This window comes from Salvelinus sp. IW2-2015, linkage group LG11 (assembly GCF_002910315.2).
Source record: "Salvelinus sp. IW2-2015 linkage group LG11, ASM291031v2, whole genome shotgun sequence".
NCBI lineage: Eukaryota > Metazoa > Chordata > Actinopteri > Salmoniformes > Salmonidae > Salvelinus > Salvelinus sp. IW2-2015.
The window spans coordinates 28,181,861-28,200,559 of NC_036851.1; the positions used below are offsets into that span (position 1 = coordinate 28,181,861).

The 18,699-nt window shown below is 44.2% G+C and overlaps 1 protein-coding gene across 2 annotated transcripts in view; it reads right to left on the bottom strand.

Annotated features, from left to right (window-relative positions):
• The window catches only part of LOC111970676 (collagen alpha-1(VII) chain), a 134,006-nt gene that overhangs the window by 50,245 nt on the left and 65,062 nt on the right, over positions 1-18,699 (bottom strand). For both annotated transcript variants that reach the window (XM_070445616.1, XM_070445615.1), the window contains exons 28-53: positions 16,674-16,817; positions 16,303-16,478; positions 16,106-16,144; positions 15,938-15,964; positions 15,786-15,830; positions 15,575-15,688; positions 15,422-15,493; positions 11,256-11,291; positions 11,100-11,153; positions 10,476-10,550; positions 10,236-10,349; positions 8,322-8,348; positions 8,133-8,186; positions 2,845-2,916; positions 2,713-2,772; positions 2,594-2,629; positions 2,442-2,486; positions 2,315-2,350; positions 1,993-2,037; positions 1,737-1,772; positions 1,548-1,583; positions 1,400-1,432; positions 1,208-1,279; positions 953-1,012; positions 710-745; positions 450-530 (exon numbers count right to left, since the gene is read on the bottom strand). In XM_070445616.1, coding sequence (XP_070301717.1) covers positions 450-530; positions 710-745; positions 953-1,012; positions 1,208-1,279; positions 1,400-1,432; positions 1,548-1,583; positions 1,737-1,772; positions 1,993-2,037; positions 2,315-2,350; positions 2,442-2,486; positions 2,594-2,629; positions 2,713-2,772; positions 2,845-2,916; positions 8,133-8,186; positions 8,322-8,348; positions 10,236-10,349; positions 10,476-10,550; positions 11,100-11,153; positions 11,256-11,291; positions 15,422-15,493; positions 15,575-15,688; positions 15,786-15,830; positions 15,938-15,964; positions 16,106-16,144; positions 16,303-16,478; positions 16,674-16,817 — 1,625 coding nt within the window. The remainder of the gene's footprint in view (positions 1-449; positions 531-709; positions 746-952; positions 1,013-1,207; positions 1,280-1,399; positions 1,433-1,547; positions 1,584-1,736; positions 1,773-1,992; positions 2,038-2,314; positions 2,351-2,441; positions 2,487-2,593; positions 2,630-2,712; positions 2,773-2,844; positions 2,917-8,132; positions 8,187-8,321; positions 8,349-10,235; positions 10,350-10,475; positions 10,551-11,099; positions 11,154-11,255; positions 11,292-15,421; positions 15,494-15,574; positions 15,689-15,785; positions 15,831-15,937; positions 15,965-16,105; positions 16,145-16,302; positions 16,479-16,673; positions 16,818-18,699) is intronic.

Genomic DNA, 18,699 nt, shown 5'->3' on the forward strand with positions numbered 1-18,699 from the left:
TAGTGGCATCAGGGTATGAGGGGCAGGGGTGAGAGATAGAAAGGACTGGTTAGGTCATCATAACATCATAACAACACTTACACAACAAAGAGGTCAGAATAGACAAACTGTATTAGTACAGTAATTAGTTGCACTGGAATGGCAATAGTACATTCATTCCCTTCAGTGGTACAGTATTGTATAACATACTGAAGGTTGACTGAACTGTAGAAATAACACGGTAATGGCCCAGTAGTGAAGAGAAAATCCAAGACAATAGTTGCAGTAAGACAATAGTTGCAGAGTTATAACAGAGTAGCAGTAATAGAGTGATAACAGGACGTTAGCGCAGTGAGTGACCAGTATTGAAACAGGTCACAGCGGTTATTGCAGTGGGTGAGTGATTGTATAACATGCAGGGGTTTGGCAGAGGTGAAAAGCTCAAGGGTCAGAGGGGTAGTGTCTCAGACCTCTTTCCCTGGGAGGCCATTCTTTCCTGCGGGTCCAGCTCGTCCTGTCTCCCCTCTCTCTCCTGGGTCACCTGGGTCTCCCTACAACACCAAGAGGAACACATTGAGATCAGCTGGACTCACATGACACAATAGTTTTACTGTTAGAAAGACAATAATTACTTACAAGATACTTCATGAAACAACAACACTGTTGCAACATAAACACTAAATAGAAGTTCAAATAAAAGGGCAAAAGCCAATCAAGGCACGTGTCTCACCTTGGTCCCCAGTCTTCCAGCTAAGCCAGGGACTCCCTAGAGGGAAAAGGACATGTCAGTGTGTAGGAAATGGCCTACATGCTGAGCATCTGTAATCAGCTACACAGAGAAGCTCATTGAATAAAACATATATACTTTACAATATATACTGTACCTCTGAGGCTTTCTGCACATCTATYAAAGAGATTTGGTTTGTAGCTTAGATAAAGATTGATACATGATCACAGCTTCATCTGAACTCACCCGATCCCCCTGCTCTCCTTTAGGTCCAGCCTGGCCAGGAGTGCCAGCACCTGGGGGACCCTGGAAGAATGCAAGAGAGAGAGAAATTAGAGAATGAGAAACAGTGAGGAGCATAAAGAGAGATGAACAGCAGGAAACATTTATACCCACTTGCATAGAGAGCATCGTTAAATCACCTGTACACACACCACCCAAGGGCAAGCAGTGCCAGTTTCATGCAGCGCGCTATCATGTACCCTGTGGGTACCAACTCACTTTTTCACCTTTCTGGGCTAGCTCGCCTTTCTGGCCCCTGGGCCCCTCCAGACCTGGCAGACCCGGCTCACCCTGAGGGAGGAGAGGAGAGGGGGACGAGAGAATGAGTCTATGGAGAAAGCATTGTTACTGTGTACAGTACATCAACATATCAACCATTGCAGTATGAGGAAGTCAAAGTGGGCAACTTGCCTGTTCACCTTTCTTCCCACCYAAGCCTGGCCCCTGGATGTGTAGAATGATACAGAGGATGAGATATCATATCCATGTAATATTAATCATATCGGTCTATCTAACCATGAGGCATCAAAATAAATCATGTAGCTATGAGGTGACTCACACTCCGGCCAGGTTCTCCCTTAGCGCCCTCGCTGCCCTGGAGACAGAGAAGTTAGGATGTTTTTATCTAATGTTCATCTATGTTTAGTTGATGTGGTTGTTGTGATTACATTACATTGTTCAGTCATGTTTATTTTGTGGAGATTCACTTCGATTGATCAAAGAGTCAGTCAGACTGCGTTAGTCTCACCTTCTCCCCTGGTAGTCCACTGGTGCCAGGCAAACCCTGCAAGCAAATCAACACAGACTAACTCACACGTACACACATGACTCACACACTCACAAATGCTGATAAAATATCACAATTCTCTAAAGCTGTAGCTTGTATAATCAAATCCTATAACTAGATGACAGTAATCAATAGTGGTGGGTCATGGTGTGAAGATGACCCAAATATGCCATGAAGAGAGAGACCAATAGAGGTACAGTAAGATATAGTTACTCACCCTCAGRCCTGGAGCCCCTGTAGAGCCTGGCTGTCCACTCTCCCCCTGAAACACACAGCGCCACAGTGTGGTCAGGACAACACACTGCATGGCACGGCTCTCAGCAGGCTTTTCGAATACCTGTGACCTTCATGCTAATATTAATGGATTCGGTTCAGTGTAGGAGTAGAAGTGAGTGAGTGAGGATGAATACTAGTGAAAACATGAACATGTAAAACACGTGTGATATTCCTACAATGTAACTGTACAATATCTAGCTTAATTGTCATGAACAAGGTCACAGTGAAAAGAAGCATAACCAAATGCATGGTACTGTACTCACCCTCTCCCCTAGCAAGCCAGCAAGTCCTCTCTCCCCCTGGAAAGACAAGTCAGTTACAACCCACAGCAGACACACCAGTTTAACAGCAGGAGTYAAAATGGGTTAAAGGGTCTCTATCCTTACTCACCCTGTCACCTTGTGATCCAGGCTCACCTGGCTGGCCACGGTCCCCCTGAGAAGACAGAGARAGCAGGGTCATCCATCCACCCAAATATCAATTGTTTCATCAATTCTAGACCCAAATATGGAGATTGTATCTAATGTTTTGTATTGTCTTACCTTGACTCCAAGGCCTCCAGCAGAACCACGGGGACCCTAAATCACACAAATACTACACTGTTGGAATATACTGCACATGATATGTAACAGATATGTATGCATGTGAATGTGTGTCCTACCCGGTCACCAGGCTCTCCTGCCTTCCCAGACGGTCCTGGCAACCCCTCTGCACTCGCTCCCTGAAACATCAAAAACACTCAGTACACACTTTCTCTTTCACACACACACACAGACCACACAACACAACCAACCTTGTCTCCTTTGGCTCCCTGTTGTCCTGTAAGTCCTCTGGGACCTTGAGCTCCTGGGTTTCCATCAGAACCCTGAAACCAACAAAATACATAAATGATGGTAACACACACACATCAAACCATAGACACAGCTACTTCCGGCGCCGACAGAGATGGCCGCCTCGCTTCGCATTCCTAGGAAACTATGCAGTATTTTTTTTTTTACGTGTTATTTCTTACATTGGTACCCCAGGTAATATTAGGTTTCATTACATACGGTCGGGAGGAACTACTGAATATAAGAGCAACGTCACCTCACTATCATTACGACCAGGAATATGACTTCCCGAAGCGGATCCTGTGTTTTGCCTTCCACCCAGTACAATGGATCTGATCCCAGCCGGCGACCCTAAACAACGACGCCGTAAAAGGGGCAAACGAAGCGGTCTTCTGGTCAGGCTTCGGAGACGGGCACATCGTGCTCCACTCCCTAGCATACTACTCGCCAATGTCCAGTCTCTTGACAACAAGGTTGATGAAATCCGAGCAAGGGTAGCATTCCAGAGAGACATCAGAGACTGTAACGTTCTTTGCTTCACGGAAACATGGCTCACTCGAGAGACGCTAACGGAGTCGGTGCTGCCAGCTGGTTTCTTCACGCATCGCGCCGACAGAAACAAACATCTTTCTGGTAAGAAGAGGGGCGGGGGGTATGCCTTATGATTAATGAGACGTGGTGTGATCATAACAACATACAGGAACTCAAGTCATTCTGTTCACCTGACTTAGAATTCTCACAATCAAATGTCGACCGCATTATCTATCAAGGGAATTCTCTTCGATTATAATCACAGCCGTATTATTCCCCCCCAAGCAGACACATCGATGCCCTGAACGAACTTTATCTGACTCTATGTAAACTGGAAACCACACACCCTGAGGCTGCATTCATCGTAGCTGGGGATTTTAACAAGGCTAATCTGAAACAAAACTCCCTAAATTCTATCAGCATATCGATTGTGCTACCAGGGCTGGTAAAACCTGGATATTGTTATTCTAACTTCGCGACGCATATAAGGCCCTCCCCGCCCTCCTTTCGGAAAAGCTGACCACGACTCCATTTTGTTGCTTCCAGCCTACAAACAGAAACTAAAACAAGAAGCTCCAGCGCTCAGGTCTGTTCAACGCTGGTCCGACCAATCTGATTCCACGCTTAAGACTGCTTCGATCACGTGGATTGGGATATGTTCCGCATTGCGTCCAACAACAACATTGACGAATACGCTGATTCGGTGAGCGAGTTCATTAGAAAGTGCATCGGCGATGTAATACCCACAGCAACGATTAAAACATTCCCAAACCAGAAACCGTGGATTGATGGCAGCATTCGCGTAAACCTGAAAGCGCAACCACTGCTTTTAACCAGGGCAAGGTGACCGGAAACATGACCGAATACAAACAGTGTAGCTATTCCTCTGCAGGCAATCAAACAAGCTAAGTGCCAGTATAGAGACAAAGTAGAGTCGAATTCAACAGCTCAGACACAAGAGGTATGTGGCAGGGTCTACAGTCAATCACGGATTACAAAATGAAAACAGCCCCGTCGCGGACCAGGATGTCTTGCTCCCAGACAGACTAAATAACTTATCCCAGTCTGCTGTTCCCACATGCTTCAAGAGGGCCACCATTGTTCCTGTTCCCAAGAAAGCTAAGGTAACTGAGCTAAATGACTACGCCCCGTAGCACTCACTTCCGTCATCATGAAGTGTTTTGCGAGACTAGTCAAGGACCATATCACGACGCAATCGCAACCACTGCACACTGCCCCTACCCATCTGGACAAGAGGAATACCTATGTGAGAATGCTGTTCATGACTAAGCTCAGCATTTAACACCATAGTACGCTCCAACTCGTCATAAGCTCGAGACCTGGTCTGACCCCGCGTGTGCACGGGTACGGACTTCCTGACGGCGCCCAGGTGGGTGAGGGTAGTAACACATCTCACCTCTGACCTCAACTGGGGCCCACAGGGTGCTTTGACCCTTCTGTACTCCTGTTCACCCACGACTGCGTGGCCATGCACGCTCCAACTCAATCATCAAGTTTGCACGACACTACAGTGTAGGCTTGATCACCAACAACGACGAGACGGCTACAGGGAGGTGAGGGCCCGGAGTGTGGTGTCAGGAAAATAACCTCACACTCACGTCAACAAAACAAAGGAGATGATTGTGACTTCAGGAAACAGCAGAGGGAGCACCCCCTATCCACATCGACGGGACAGTAGTGGGAGGGCTCAAACTGAATTGGTCCACCCACACAGACAGCGTTGTGAAGAAGGCGAAGCAGCGCCTCTTCAACCTCAGGAGGCTGAAGAAATTCACTCAAACCTTCTACAGATGCACAATCGAGAGCATCCTGTCGGGCGTGTATACCGCCTGGTACGGCAACTGCTCCGCCACAACCGTAAGGCTCTCCAGAGGGTAGTGAGGTCTGCACAACGCATCACCGGGGCAAACTACCTGCCCTCCAGGACACCTACACACCGATGTCACAGGAAGGCCATAAAGATCATCAAGGACAAGAACCACCCGAGCCACTGCCTGTTCACCCCGCTATCATCCAGAAGGCGAGGTCAGTAACAGGTGCATCAAAGCAGGGACCGAGAGACTGAAAATCAGCTTCTATCCTTAAGGCCATCAGACTGTTAAACAGCACCACTAACATTTAGTGGCCGCTGCAACATACTGACTCGACTCCAGCCACTTTAATAATTGGAATTGATGGAATGTATGTAAAATGTATACTAGCCACTTTAAACTAATGCCACTTAATATAATGTTTACATACCCTACATTACTCATCTCATATGTATATACTGTACTCTATACCATCTACTGCATCTTGCTATGCCGTTCTGTACCATCACTCATTCATATATCTTTATGTACATATTCTTTATCACTTTACACTTGTGTGTATACGGTAGTAGTTGTGGAATTGTTGGTTAGATTACTCGTTGGTTATTACTGCATTGTCGGAACTAGAAGCACAAGCATTTCGCTACACTCGCATTAACATCTGCTAACCATGTGTATGTGACAAATGAAATTTGATTTGATTTGATTTGAGCACGAATAGGGCTGTGGCGGTCATGAAATTGTCATCGGGTAATGAATTAATGCCATTCTCCACCAGTAATAGACCGTTAATTAACATCAACGTGTTTAGCATCTCCGGGCCTCCATGCATAGACTACAAGCTGCTGATGCGGACCTTTGGAATTTTAAAAAGTCTAATACATCGATGTAATATAGCCTACACCATCACAATAATCCATTATTTAGTTTAGGCAGGTCTTAAGAAACATGCAGCCTATTTCAGAACAGATTAGTATGAGTTGTCCTTATGTTAGGCCCTGATCTGGCTATGCCATTTGGCTGTGAGCTACACTAGTTAATTTAGCCAGACAAGATTTGCTTATAAGTCCAGTAGCATTATTTTATATTATTTTATAGTAAGAGGAAGACAATTGAACATAGCTGAATAAAATAGAAATAGAAAAGCCTCAATWTGTCGGGGCATGGACTGTACAAGGTGTCAAAAGCATTCCACAGGGATGCTGGCCCATGTTGACAACAATGTTTAGTTGTGTCAAGTTGGTTGGATGTCGTTTGGGTGGTGGACCATTCTTGATACACACAGGAAACTGTTGAATGTGAAAAACCCAGCTGCATTGCAGTTCTTGACACAAACCGGAGTGCCTGGCACCTACTACCATACCCCGCTCAAAGGCACCAAAATATTTWGTCTTGCCCATTCACCCTATAAATGGCACACATACACAATCCATGTCTCAATTGTCTCAAGGCTTAAAATCCTTCTTTAACCTGTCTCCACCCCTTCATCTACACTGATTGAAGTGGATTTAACAGGTGACATCAATAAGGGATCATAGCCTTCACCTGGATTCACCTGGTCAGTCTATCTCATGGAAAGAGCAGGTGTTCTTAATGTTTTGTACACTCAGTGTATGTGTGGAATTATTTTTTATTTAGAATGGCCCACCAACAAAAAAAAAACATGTCATCTGTAGCCTGCACTCGAATAGCGAATGKAGGAAGTGCTTCCAGCACATTTCAATATGCCAGGTGGGCTACACCGATTGTAAAGTGGATTAATGTGCTTAAATTTAAGCAATAAATATAGCAGCACGAAAAAGCTGGGATCCTCTGAAATAGTGGCCAGTCAAAACTGTTTTCACACGTGATGACTGGGCTTWTAAGAACACGTTTCACTAGGCTMTGTAGGCTATGGGCTCTCCAACCTGGTTCCAGGGGTCCTAGGCCTATAGCAGGGTTCCCCAACTGGCGGCCTGCAGGCCAAATTTGCAAAAGCTGTCATCAAGGCAAAGGGTGGCTACTTTGAAGAATCTGAAATATAAAATATATTTTGACTTGTTTAACACTTTTTTGGTTACTACATGATTCCATGTGTTATTTCATAGATTTGATGTCTTCACTATTATTCTACAATGTAGAAAATAGTACAAATAAAGAAAAATCCTGGAATGAGTAGGTGTGTCCAAACTTTTGACTGGTACTGTATGTGTGAAATTAGTTTTCATTTAGAGTGGGCCATTATCATGCACTTGCATAGCAAATRGAGGACGCTTTTCCCACAGTTCATTTTCCTGCCAGCCAGGTAGGCTACTACGGTTGTAAAGGGAAGCAATGTGCTTAATATTAGAAAAGTTGAAGAATAAATATAGTAGGCCTAGCCTATAGAAAGCTGATGAGATCCTCCTTTTTTAAAAGAAAAACAATTTTCTCTTGCAATTGCATTGTCTATAGAAATTTTGCRCAACATGGGCTTCTAGGAACAATTATTTAAATTCCATGCATCAACCAGCTATGAGGAGCTGGCTCTCGCTRTGCAACAGGTGAAGTGTTCGATGTGATTTTTCAATTGCATTTGCATTGATGTCAGAGTGGTTAGACTAGAGGGACAAGAGAGCRCTGAGTTCCAGGCCATTAGCAACTGGCCGTTRGCAAGTTTGGTAGGCTTCTAACGACCATCAGCGGCATCAGAGCACAGTTTTGGAGAAGCCTAGTTACTATGACAACTGTCATGTCACATGGAATTTGACTACGATCATGTCTCGTGACTGCCGGTGTTGCGGTAATACGGTCACCGTAGCAGCCCTAGACAGTATAATTATCACCCCAGAGATCAGCACGATGCAAATGCAGACACACATACACAAAGACACACAAATGACACATGTCCAGTGATTGACAAATCTTACCGGTGATCCCTTCTCCCCCTTTACAGCCGAGCCACTGCCCACTCCTGGAGGTCCCTGTAAGCAAGACAGACAAACACACAGACAGACAGAAATAAAATAGATGTGACAATCATTATCCTCTTGTCATTCCTACAGAGATATCTGCAATGAATCTACAAGACAAGCTGGGAACAGCACTGGATGACTCACCCGCTCTCCTGTGCTGCCCTTATCTCCCTAAAAGGGTGGAAAGAGAGAGGAGAGAGAAAGAATGAAATGATTAGTGATTGAGYTTTGTTGTTCCGCAGACGCTATATCATACATCCCAGTATAGGAATACATTAGACTCCCAGACATGCACACAATCACACTRCCCGTCTACTGCACTATGACGAAATATCAAGGCCTCTAAGTCTGAAGAGTATCTTGTTGTCAAGGAAACCGATGGAAGGGTACRATCAGGTGGAAAATTACAAGATACAGAGGAGGATGACAGAGATATTAAAAGGTTCCTAAGGTCACTCTTATACATCTCAACAGAACCAATCATTTTTAAATGACACATGAAAAGAACCTAGAAATCTAATCATGTTTTCGTTTTCCACGTTATCATATMACAGACAGACTGTTGGGGGTTATTCTCAAGGTTAGGATACATTTTACATGAAGAAGTAAAATATGTATGAACATCCCTCACAGCACTTCCATCACCCGAAGTTTGAACCATCTAAGCACTTTTGAAAAGGGGCATGTTTTTGGGAGTAACTTCAATTGAACCTGAACTGATGAGGTGCCTGCGAAATGAGTAGCAACTCTCTTCCAACCCCGTGTGTCCACTCGTGACATTCACAGTATACATTCACAGTACACAGTATCCTTCCTGTTTGGCCCTGTCCGGGGGTATCATCGGATGGGGCCACAGTGTCTCCTGACCCCTCCTGTCTTATCCGGTGTCCTGTGTGAATTTAAGTATGCTCTCTCTAATTCTCTCTTTCTCTCTCGGAGGACCTGAGCCCTAGGACCATGCCTCAGGACTACCTGGCATGATGACTCCTTGCTGTCCCCAGTCCACCTGGCCGTGTTGCTGCTCCAGTTTCAACTGTTCTGCCTGCGGCTATGGAACCCTGACCTGTTCACCGGACGTGCTACCTGTCCCAGACCTGCTGTTTTCAACTCTAGAGACCGCAGGAGCGGTAGAGATACTYTTAATGATCAGCTATGAAAAGCCAACTGACATTTACTGACTTGGTGCTGACTTGCTGACTTGCTGCACCCTCGATAACTACTGTGATTATTATTATTTGACCATGCTGGTCATTTATGAACATTTGAATATCTTGGCCATGTTCTGTTATAATCTCCACCCGGCACAGCCAGAAGAGGACTGGCCACCCCTCATAGCCTGGTTCCTCTCTAGGTTTTGGCCTTTCTAGGGAGTTTTTTCTAGCCCCCGTGCTTCTACACCTGCATTGCTTGCTGTTTGGGGTTTTAGGCTGGGTTTCTGTACAGCACTTGGAGATATCAGCTGATGTAAGAAGGGCTATATAAATACATTTGATTTGATTTGACATATTGTCACGCCTGTTCCCACTCTTCCGAGCGCCAGACTCCCCAGGATTACGCAATCAAGCCACCATCAATACGCACACCTGCCTTTCCCCATCACGCGCATCTGCACTCATTGGACTCAGCCGAATTCTATTACTTGTGTTATTGCCTTCCCTATATCTGTCTGTTCCCTAGCTCTGTTCCCTGCTTCGGGATTGATGTTTGTCATATGTCCTTGTTTACCCGTGTGCTGACGCCGTTTCTGTCGTGTTCAATGTCCGTTCCCTATTAAATGTTTGACTCCCTGTACCTGCTTCTCCTGTCCGGCGTCGGTCCTTACACTTACAGGTTACAGACTACTTGAATTTGTGTCTTTCTCCCCCGTGTGGCCACTCGTGATATTCACAGTATACATACAGGTTACATGCTACTTGAATTAGTGTCTTTCTCCCCCGTGTGGCCACTCGTGATATTCACAGTATACATACAGGTTACATGCTACTTGAATTAGTGTCTTTCTTCCCATGTGGTCTGTTCACTAGTTAGTGTGTCAAGGACCAGACCAGGGTAACTGACCTTGATGGAGAGGCCAAGGGCACCTGGTATCCCGGGGCGACCGTCCTGTCCTGGGATCCCTGCAGGTCCCACAAAGCCCTTGGCCCCGTCAGTTCCTGGACGCCCTGTGGTACCCTAGGTAACAGAGAAATATCATTCATCATCACAAAGATTTCATTCAACTGAAGAGAATTTGACCTACAATCACACGTGCATGTGTGTGTCTGACTGTGTGTGTGTGTGTGTGTGTGTCGGTCTCACTGGTAATCCTGGGACCCCTGGTTCTCCTTTCCTGCCAGGCAGACCTCCTCCTGAAACAGCCGACCCTGGCTCACCCTGAAACACCAGTAGAGAACCAGCTTAGTGAACATCGAACACACAAACAGCAGATGGGATGACATACTGTCACAGATTCCCCCAGTCCTGCTGCTAATTCTGTGCACCAGTTCTGGAGGTCTACGTCACCGGACTCTAGGCGYCRCTGAACTGTCTCATTACGCACACCTGATTCCAATTCCCCTGATTAGTAATTGTATAYATGTGCCCTCTGTTCACCATTGTCTTGTCAGTTATTGTTCCCATGTCCATTGGTCTGTGAGTACCTGTTCTTTTTTATTTCGGCTTTCRTGCTGCGTGTATTGTGCACTTGTTATTGCAGGTCTCRTCTTGTGTATTTATTAGAGGTTTAACCTTGCTCTTTTGTTTGGGTTACATCCCTGTGTCTTTGTATACGTGTTTGTTTTGGGCTTCGTCCCCGTGCCTTTTCATGRCATGTTGTATATTTTGGGTGGAGTATTAAATCCACCCTATTATGAATTCCTGCACCTGTCTCCAATCATTTACAACATATAGTTTACTGAGGAAAAAGAGGTGTGCTGTACTCACACTGTCGCCCCTGTCACCCTTTGTCCCTGATGTTCCTTTAACCCCAGGATCACCCTGCCACAGAGAAAACATCAAAAATCTGACTTCACAATACAACAACACACAAACATAAGTGCTAGATACAGTATAAACAGATCATTGCTGGGTGATACTCACAGGATCTCCTCTGATACCTGGTAGCCCCTGTGAACCCTGAAAAAGACAAAATAGCAAAATAGTTAAACAACGTCTAAAGCAGGTTGGAACAACTCAGCGTCAGTGGTTAGAGTGTCCGCCCTGAGATTGAAAGGTTGAGGGTTCGATCCCTGGTCGAGTCATACCAAAAAATGGAACCAGCTGCTCTCTCTGCTTGGCACTCAGCATCAGTGGTGAACCATCATTCAGAGCAGGTGGGGCAGAGCCTGTTTTGAGCGCCACATTATTTGGCCTTTCCTGTTTTGCATGTTATTTTGGCATTAACACGTGTCAAATATAMGTTTTCAAACAATGTAAAAAAATATATATATAATTGAGATAATAAATCTGCATACAAACATGGTCTCTTTTTTGTTTTCTTGAGTAAGGCAGCTCCAAAATGCAGGTGATTCAGCCTAGCTAAGTGCTTTCTGTGGTGGGGCAAGCCAGCAGAAAATACGGAGCGTTGCGCGGTGATTGGCTCAGTGTTCTGTCACTCATGGGGACACTACGTCACAGTTAAGTCTAAGGGAAGAGCWAAAAAATTCAAGCCCCTTGGGTGCTGCCATAGAGTTACATTAGAAGTGCCCATCCAAGAAGGCTCAAGGTCATTGGCCACAGATAAAATTGTCAAATCACATATCTACAGTAGCTTTGACTGGACTGATACTTTCAAAATCTTAGCTAGCAGTCATCATGAATCAAGTCGACAATCTACTGGCAAATCCTTGTCATATGAAGATATATAATGAAGAGAAATTATAGATAAAACGTATTGGTGCTCGTTGGCCATAAACATTACACAACAAGTTGGAAAATTCAACAATGAGTGGTTTGGAAGGAATCAGTGGCTAACGGCAAACATTGCAAAGCAATCATTAGCCTGTTATTCAGTGGAGTGGCTGTGTGGTCTAAGATTAAGGGTCTCTTTACCTAGTTTAAAATTATAAACATTCAACATTGTCCATGCTGTCAATGAAGCATGACTTGTGCCACGCTCAAAACAACTGTTAACTCGGAACTGCAAAATCTGAATTTAGTGAGTTCAAAAAAAACTGGGAACTCTGGAAAAACGAGCTATGACTGAGAAAATATGTTTTGAACTTTCATCCAACTCGGAATTGTACATTCGGAACACAGGCCTCTTTCTAGAGCTACGAACTGAAGATCACTGACGTCATTATGATTCAACCCCAACCCCCCCTCCCACCCCCCCCAGACTTTGATGACAACGTTTGATGACACAGCACAACAAGGTGAGTACAAAAATGTCTTGTATGCTGCTTCATAAATTATGTAATATGCCAGCGAGATATGTATACTGTAGCTAACAAAGTAATACTAAGTGTATGTTGAGTAGTAAGCTGTTAGTAACCCATGTGCCTCACCCTAACAATTTGGTCATTTTTTTCAATTTTTGCCTAAAACTACCTGTAGCTCAGGACCTGAAGCAAGGATATGCATATTCTTGATACCATTTGAAAGGAAAAACTTTGAGGTTTGTGGAACAGCAGGGGTTCAAACTGTAGAACCCAGTTCCTACCTTTGAATATAAAAATKGATTTTAACAAACAAAACGATGCTACATTTTATCTCTGGGACAAATCAGAGCAAGATTACTGAAAGTACCTTATTTACCTTCAGAGGTGAATGTATCAAACCAGTTTCCGTGCTAAAAGTTTTGTTGTTGTGCACTCTCCTCAAACAATAGCATGGTATTTTTTCACTTTAATAGCTACTGTAAATTGGACAGTACAGTTATATTAACAAGAATGTAAGCTTTCTGCCCATGTCTATGTCCTAGGAAATGTTCTTCTTCCGTACAACGTAACACTAATCACATTAGCGCATGTTAGCTCAACTGTCCCGACACCGATCCCGTAGAGGTTAATTTTGCCTACTGTTCTGACTTGGTGGTGCACATGTATACCCTATAACCTGTTTTTGAGAAATGTAATCATCGAATATTGTAAGAGCTTTCATTGTCTGCTTATATGACCCTTTATTTATCCTACGGTTCTGACTCGGTGTACAGTGAAAACACTGCAAGAACGGCCCATGTTATGAATTCTGTCGCAGTACATTTCAAAAGTGCTGAACAAGTGCTGCCCTATCCCATCTGGACAAAAATAATACCTATGTAAGAATGCTGTTCATTGACTACAGCTCAGCATTCAACACCATAGTACCCTCCAAGCTCATCATCAAGCTGGATGCCCTGGGTACCAACCCCTCCCTGTGCAACTGGGTCCTGGACTTTCTGATGGGCCGTCCCCAGGTGGTGAATGTAGGAAACAACATCTCCACCTYACTGACCCTCAACACTGGGGCCCCACAGGGTGTGTGCTCAGTCCTCTCCTGTACTGCCTGTTCACCCACGACTGCATGGCCATGTACGCCTCCAACTTAATCATCAAGTTTGCAGACAACACAACAGTAGTGGGCTTGATCACCAACAACGACAAGACAGCCTACAGGGAGGAGGTGAGGGCCCTCGGAGTATGGTGTCAGGAAAACAACCTCTCACTCAACGGCAACAAAACAAAGGAGACGATTGTGGACTTCAGGAAACAGCAGAGGGAGCACCCCCCCATCGACAGGTCAGCAGTGGAGAAGGTCTCCAAATGTGGAGAAGCAGTGGTGAAATGGTCCACCCACACAGACAGTGTGGTGAAGAAGGTGCAACAGCGCCTCTTCAACCTCAGGAGGCTGAAGAAATTTGTCTTGTCACACAAACCCTGATAAACTTTTACAGATGCACAATCGAGAGCATCCTGTCAGGGTGTATCACAGCCTGGTATGGCAACTGCACCGCCCTCAACCGCAAGGCTCTCCAGAKGGTGGTGCGGTCTGCACAACGCATCACCGGGGACAAACTACCTGCCCTCCATGACACCTACAGCACCCGATGTCACAGGAAGGMCAAAAAGATCATCAAGGACAACAACCGAGCCACTGCCTAACACCGCTATCATCCAGAAGGCATGGTCAGTACAGGTGCATCAAAGCTGGGACCGAGAGACTGAAAAACAGCTTCTATCTATCTAAGGCCATCAGACTACTAAACAGCAATCACTAACTCAGAGGCTGCTGCCCACATTGAGACCCAATCACTGGACACTTTAATAAATGGATCACTAGTCACTTTAAACAATGCCACTTTAAATAATGGCATTTTAATAATGTTTACATACCTTACATTACTCATATCACATGCATATACTGTATTTTATACCATCTACTGCACCTTGCTTATGCCGCTCGACCATCGCTCATTCATATATTTATATGTACATATTCTCATTCACCCSTTTAGATTTGTGTGTATTAGGTAATTGTTGGGKAATTGTTAGATTATTTGTTAGATATTACYKCACYGTTGGAACAAGAAGCACAAGCATTTTGCTACACTCRCATTAACATCTGCTAACCATGTGTATGTGTTTKATTTGATTTAAATTTGATTTGAATAGTTATATTGACTACGTCCGTCCTAGCTCACTCATTAATGTCTTAATCAAAATTATGGATTGCCTCTTATCTGCTTGTCGTCCCCTTGTGCCATAGTTTGTACATCTCAATTGTCAGTAGAAACCACATTTGTTTAAACAAGTCAGCCATATCAGCTATGTTTTTTTAAAAGGCAGTAAATGAGGCTGAATGAACTGTTTCACTGCCAGATAGGCTCCGCTGATAGCCAGGTGTAGCAGTGGTAAGGTGTTGGGACTGCTGTTGGGACTCTGCTGTTGGGACAGCTTTATGTAGGCCCTAACAGGTGATAGGCACCGTTTGTCACCGTTATAGTGCAATTCATGTATTGTTTAGTGTTGTGTTGTGTAGTGGCTTTGCTGGCATGCATCCCACTTTTATAAAATGTTTTCCCCACCAAGATTTACATGCTAGAATCGCCACTGCTCAGCATTAAAGAGATGGATTGGGGCTTAGGCCCTGCGATAGACTAGTGTCCTGTCCAGGGGATGTACATCAAGCAGCCTCACTCTACAGAAACAGGAGATAGGCTCCTGCTCCTATGAACCGTTGGCCATTTACTACTTATAAGAACATCAGGATAACAACATGTGTTATTGGGTTTTAGATTAACACACTGGGACTGGCCCTGACTGTGATTGCGGTCCCTGACTACTCACCGGTACTCCTCCAGGGCCCGGGGTCCCTGGTCGCCCTGGCAATCCTGGACCCCCATCCAGACCAGGAAAACCCTGAAGAGGGAACAACAGTAAATACAGCAGAACACTACAACAGTACTAGTGTTGAGTATAAGTGTTTGTGTATGTACTTACCCTCTCCCCCTTCTCCCCTCTGACACCAACTGAGGGGGCCTCACTCCCGCCAGGCAGACCCTGTCGCCCCTCAGGCCCCCTGGGGCCGTCCCTGCCAGGCAAACCATCACGACCCTGGAACACACACAATTAAATATCTCAGTGAATGATAAGTAGACGCTAATGTTTGAGCTACCAGCAACAGATCAATATTCAGTGGTGAATGACTCACAGGCTCTCCTTTGCGTCCGTCAGTACCGTCTCGTCCTATCTCTCCCTGTAACAGAGGGTCAGTAACTTTTCAGGACAACTGATACAATTACTGACCATAGAGCTTCCAAGACAACATTACAGAGCATGGTATTAAAACAATTCAATTGTTACCTTTTCTCCTCGCTCCCCTCGATCACCCTAGAGAGTAAAATGAACAGATAAGAGCGAGAGCAGGGCAAAGAGGGATGAAAAAGAGAGCACACACAAATTGAAAGGTATGGTGATAGTGTAATGATGGCTACTGTATGTGGATGGATGAGGGACAGTACAGTAACTCACCCGAGGACACTGTATGGTACACGGCTCTGCCACTGGGCCCTAATAGGAAACAACATACGCACTCCACCATATTGTTGTCACTGAGTCCCTGGCAATGATTCACTGACTGACTGGGAGAGCATACATTGACAGCAATATCATGGGATCTACAGGATCTCTCTCTCACCTCCCCAACACCTTTTCCCCTCTTAACTCACCCCTCCCTCTGGTATCCTGGCGACGCCACACAGCAGGTCAGCCAGGTCGGCGTGCAGGGTGCCAAGCTGGGTGGCATCACGAGCATATAGGAGGTTCTGGGTGCTGCCATCTGTCACCGCCTGGCGCAGTTCTTCAGAGTCCGCCCGACCTATACCCACCGCCAGCACTGTGACACCTGATAGACACACACACGGTCATGTAAATATTGGAATTGTATTTATTTACTGTACAACATTTTTGTTTTAAAACAGTCAGTGACAAGGGACTGTGGGGATAACAATTATTGTAGCAGATTCTATTAGTAGAGATGTGCAGCTGCTGTATATCTGCTTGTGTGTTAGTGCTTTCTATACAGTCTGTGTGAGGCTACCTGAGGCTTTGACAGCACTGGCTGGGACAGTGATGTTGTCGGATGATTTTTTGTCTGCAATGATCACCACTACGCCAGGAACTCTTGGTCTACGACCAGCTGTCGGGCTGAGAAGGAACTGTCTAGTGAACGTCACCGCCTGGCCTGCAGGGAAAGATACACAGTTACATATTATCGCACACACGCATGCACACACGCACACCAGGTTATCCATTAGCCGGTAATTGGCAGATTTTGGACGATAAAGTAAATGAAAAGCCAATAAATAAAATTATAGTGACAGAGGAGCCTTGGCAAAGGCTACTGTTGATTGCGAAGATGGAACGAAGTTAGACYGTATGCCTATAGTGAAAAGCCTACAAGGCAGTGCTCCATTTAGTTGCATTTTGCGACCCGTTGATTTGGCTGTACGAGTAAAAAAACGTATTGGAAACCATGTATTTGATACCATTCCAYTGATTCCGATCCAGCCATTACCACGAGCCTGTCCTCCCCAATTAAGGTGCCACGTTCCTCCTGTGGCATACATTTTATTGTTCAACCCCCATTTTGAGCTCAATAGCAACTATTTTACAAATAAGATATTTGATATGGCTTTGAGATACAAAGCGTGACATGCACATTGACCATTGCTAGTGCATAGGCCTCATTCAGCGGTATGCTACAACTGCAACTTTTTGGGGGAAATTAAATGTACTGTTAGGTTAATACATGGCTASTATGAGTAGGTATTATCTTTAGTTAGTGATGTGTTTTGAGTTTTCACTTACTTAAATAAATTAGCCTATGGTATTAGAGCATATAAAGATGGAGGCAAATTCAGCTCTATAATTGTCTACCCAAAATGCATGACAATCACTGGATTAGGTTGCACATTTTGTACATTAAAATATTTAGAATCACAACATGAAAAGATGATGAAACAACTAATTTCTTCAATACCATCTCAGTAGTCTATTACACATTTGAATAAAGCACTGTGAATGACTTTGTGCGACGAAAGCATGTGCTGGTGTCACCAACTGAAAGACTTAGTGGCACCAGTGCACCAGGGAAAATGTTAGTCTAGAGACCTGCTACAAGGGGAATGGCCTCTATATGGACAAGTGTTAATAGTGTAGTGGACAAAGATAAGAAGAATGTTGGTGCGGCCAAATGCAGGCAACTGTGCAACTTACTAAAAGTAGGATGCAATTTTGGAACGTTAAAATGTTTTTATTTATAATACTTTTTGTTTTATCATTATTATTATTGTATATCATKTATTATTGTAGACCTATTTATTCATCTAAAACAGTTCTTTAAATATGCAAAACATGTTTTGTTTCATTCTGTTGAGACATTTTCGTTGGCAAAATGTATTTAAATTAAGTCTTTTTAATTGTGTGCTCTGTATTTGCTGTAAAATAAGTTATAAGTAATCTTGTTGTAAAATAAATATCATCAGCCTATTGCTGTCATTTGTTGGGTAACTGCTGCAATATAGCCTGTTCAAAACTTTTGTGAAGGTTAAAACCAGTTTGCAAGTGTTTTGCTTGATTCTGTTGAGCCATTTTCTTTTGCCGAATGAAGTTGCAACTGTAATGTTGTGTTTGCGGCAATATAATATCCTACTCGTATTTTCCCTATAAACAATGTCTTGACTTACTTTTGATATTACCTTAATAAAGTTTATACATTTTTGTGAAGGTTTGCTGTGGTGTGGCTATTAGCCTATTATACTGCAGGCCTATGATATGAAGCGCACCGCTGCTCCAACTGACTCCGACAGTTAAGAAGAACATTTTAGCATACCAGAGTTACTACTATAATCTAACAATATAACTCTTATCTTTATAAAAAAATATTCTAATAGAAAAATAACGAATTAGCCTTCTGTACACCTACAGTATAGCCTATCTGACAAGTATAAAGAAATTAATGTCAATATTGCATGCCGCCGACATATCTGTGGGGCTCTGCCTAGGCTTCTCCTCCTTAATATATATATTTTTAATATTAGTATAATGCAGTGGACACCTAAGCC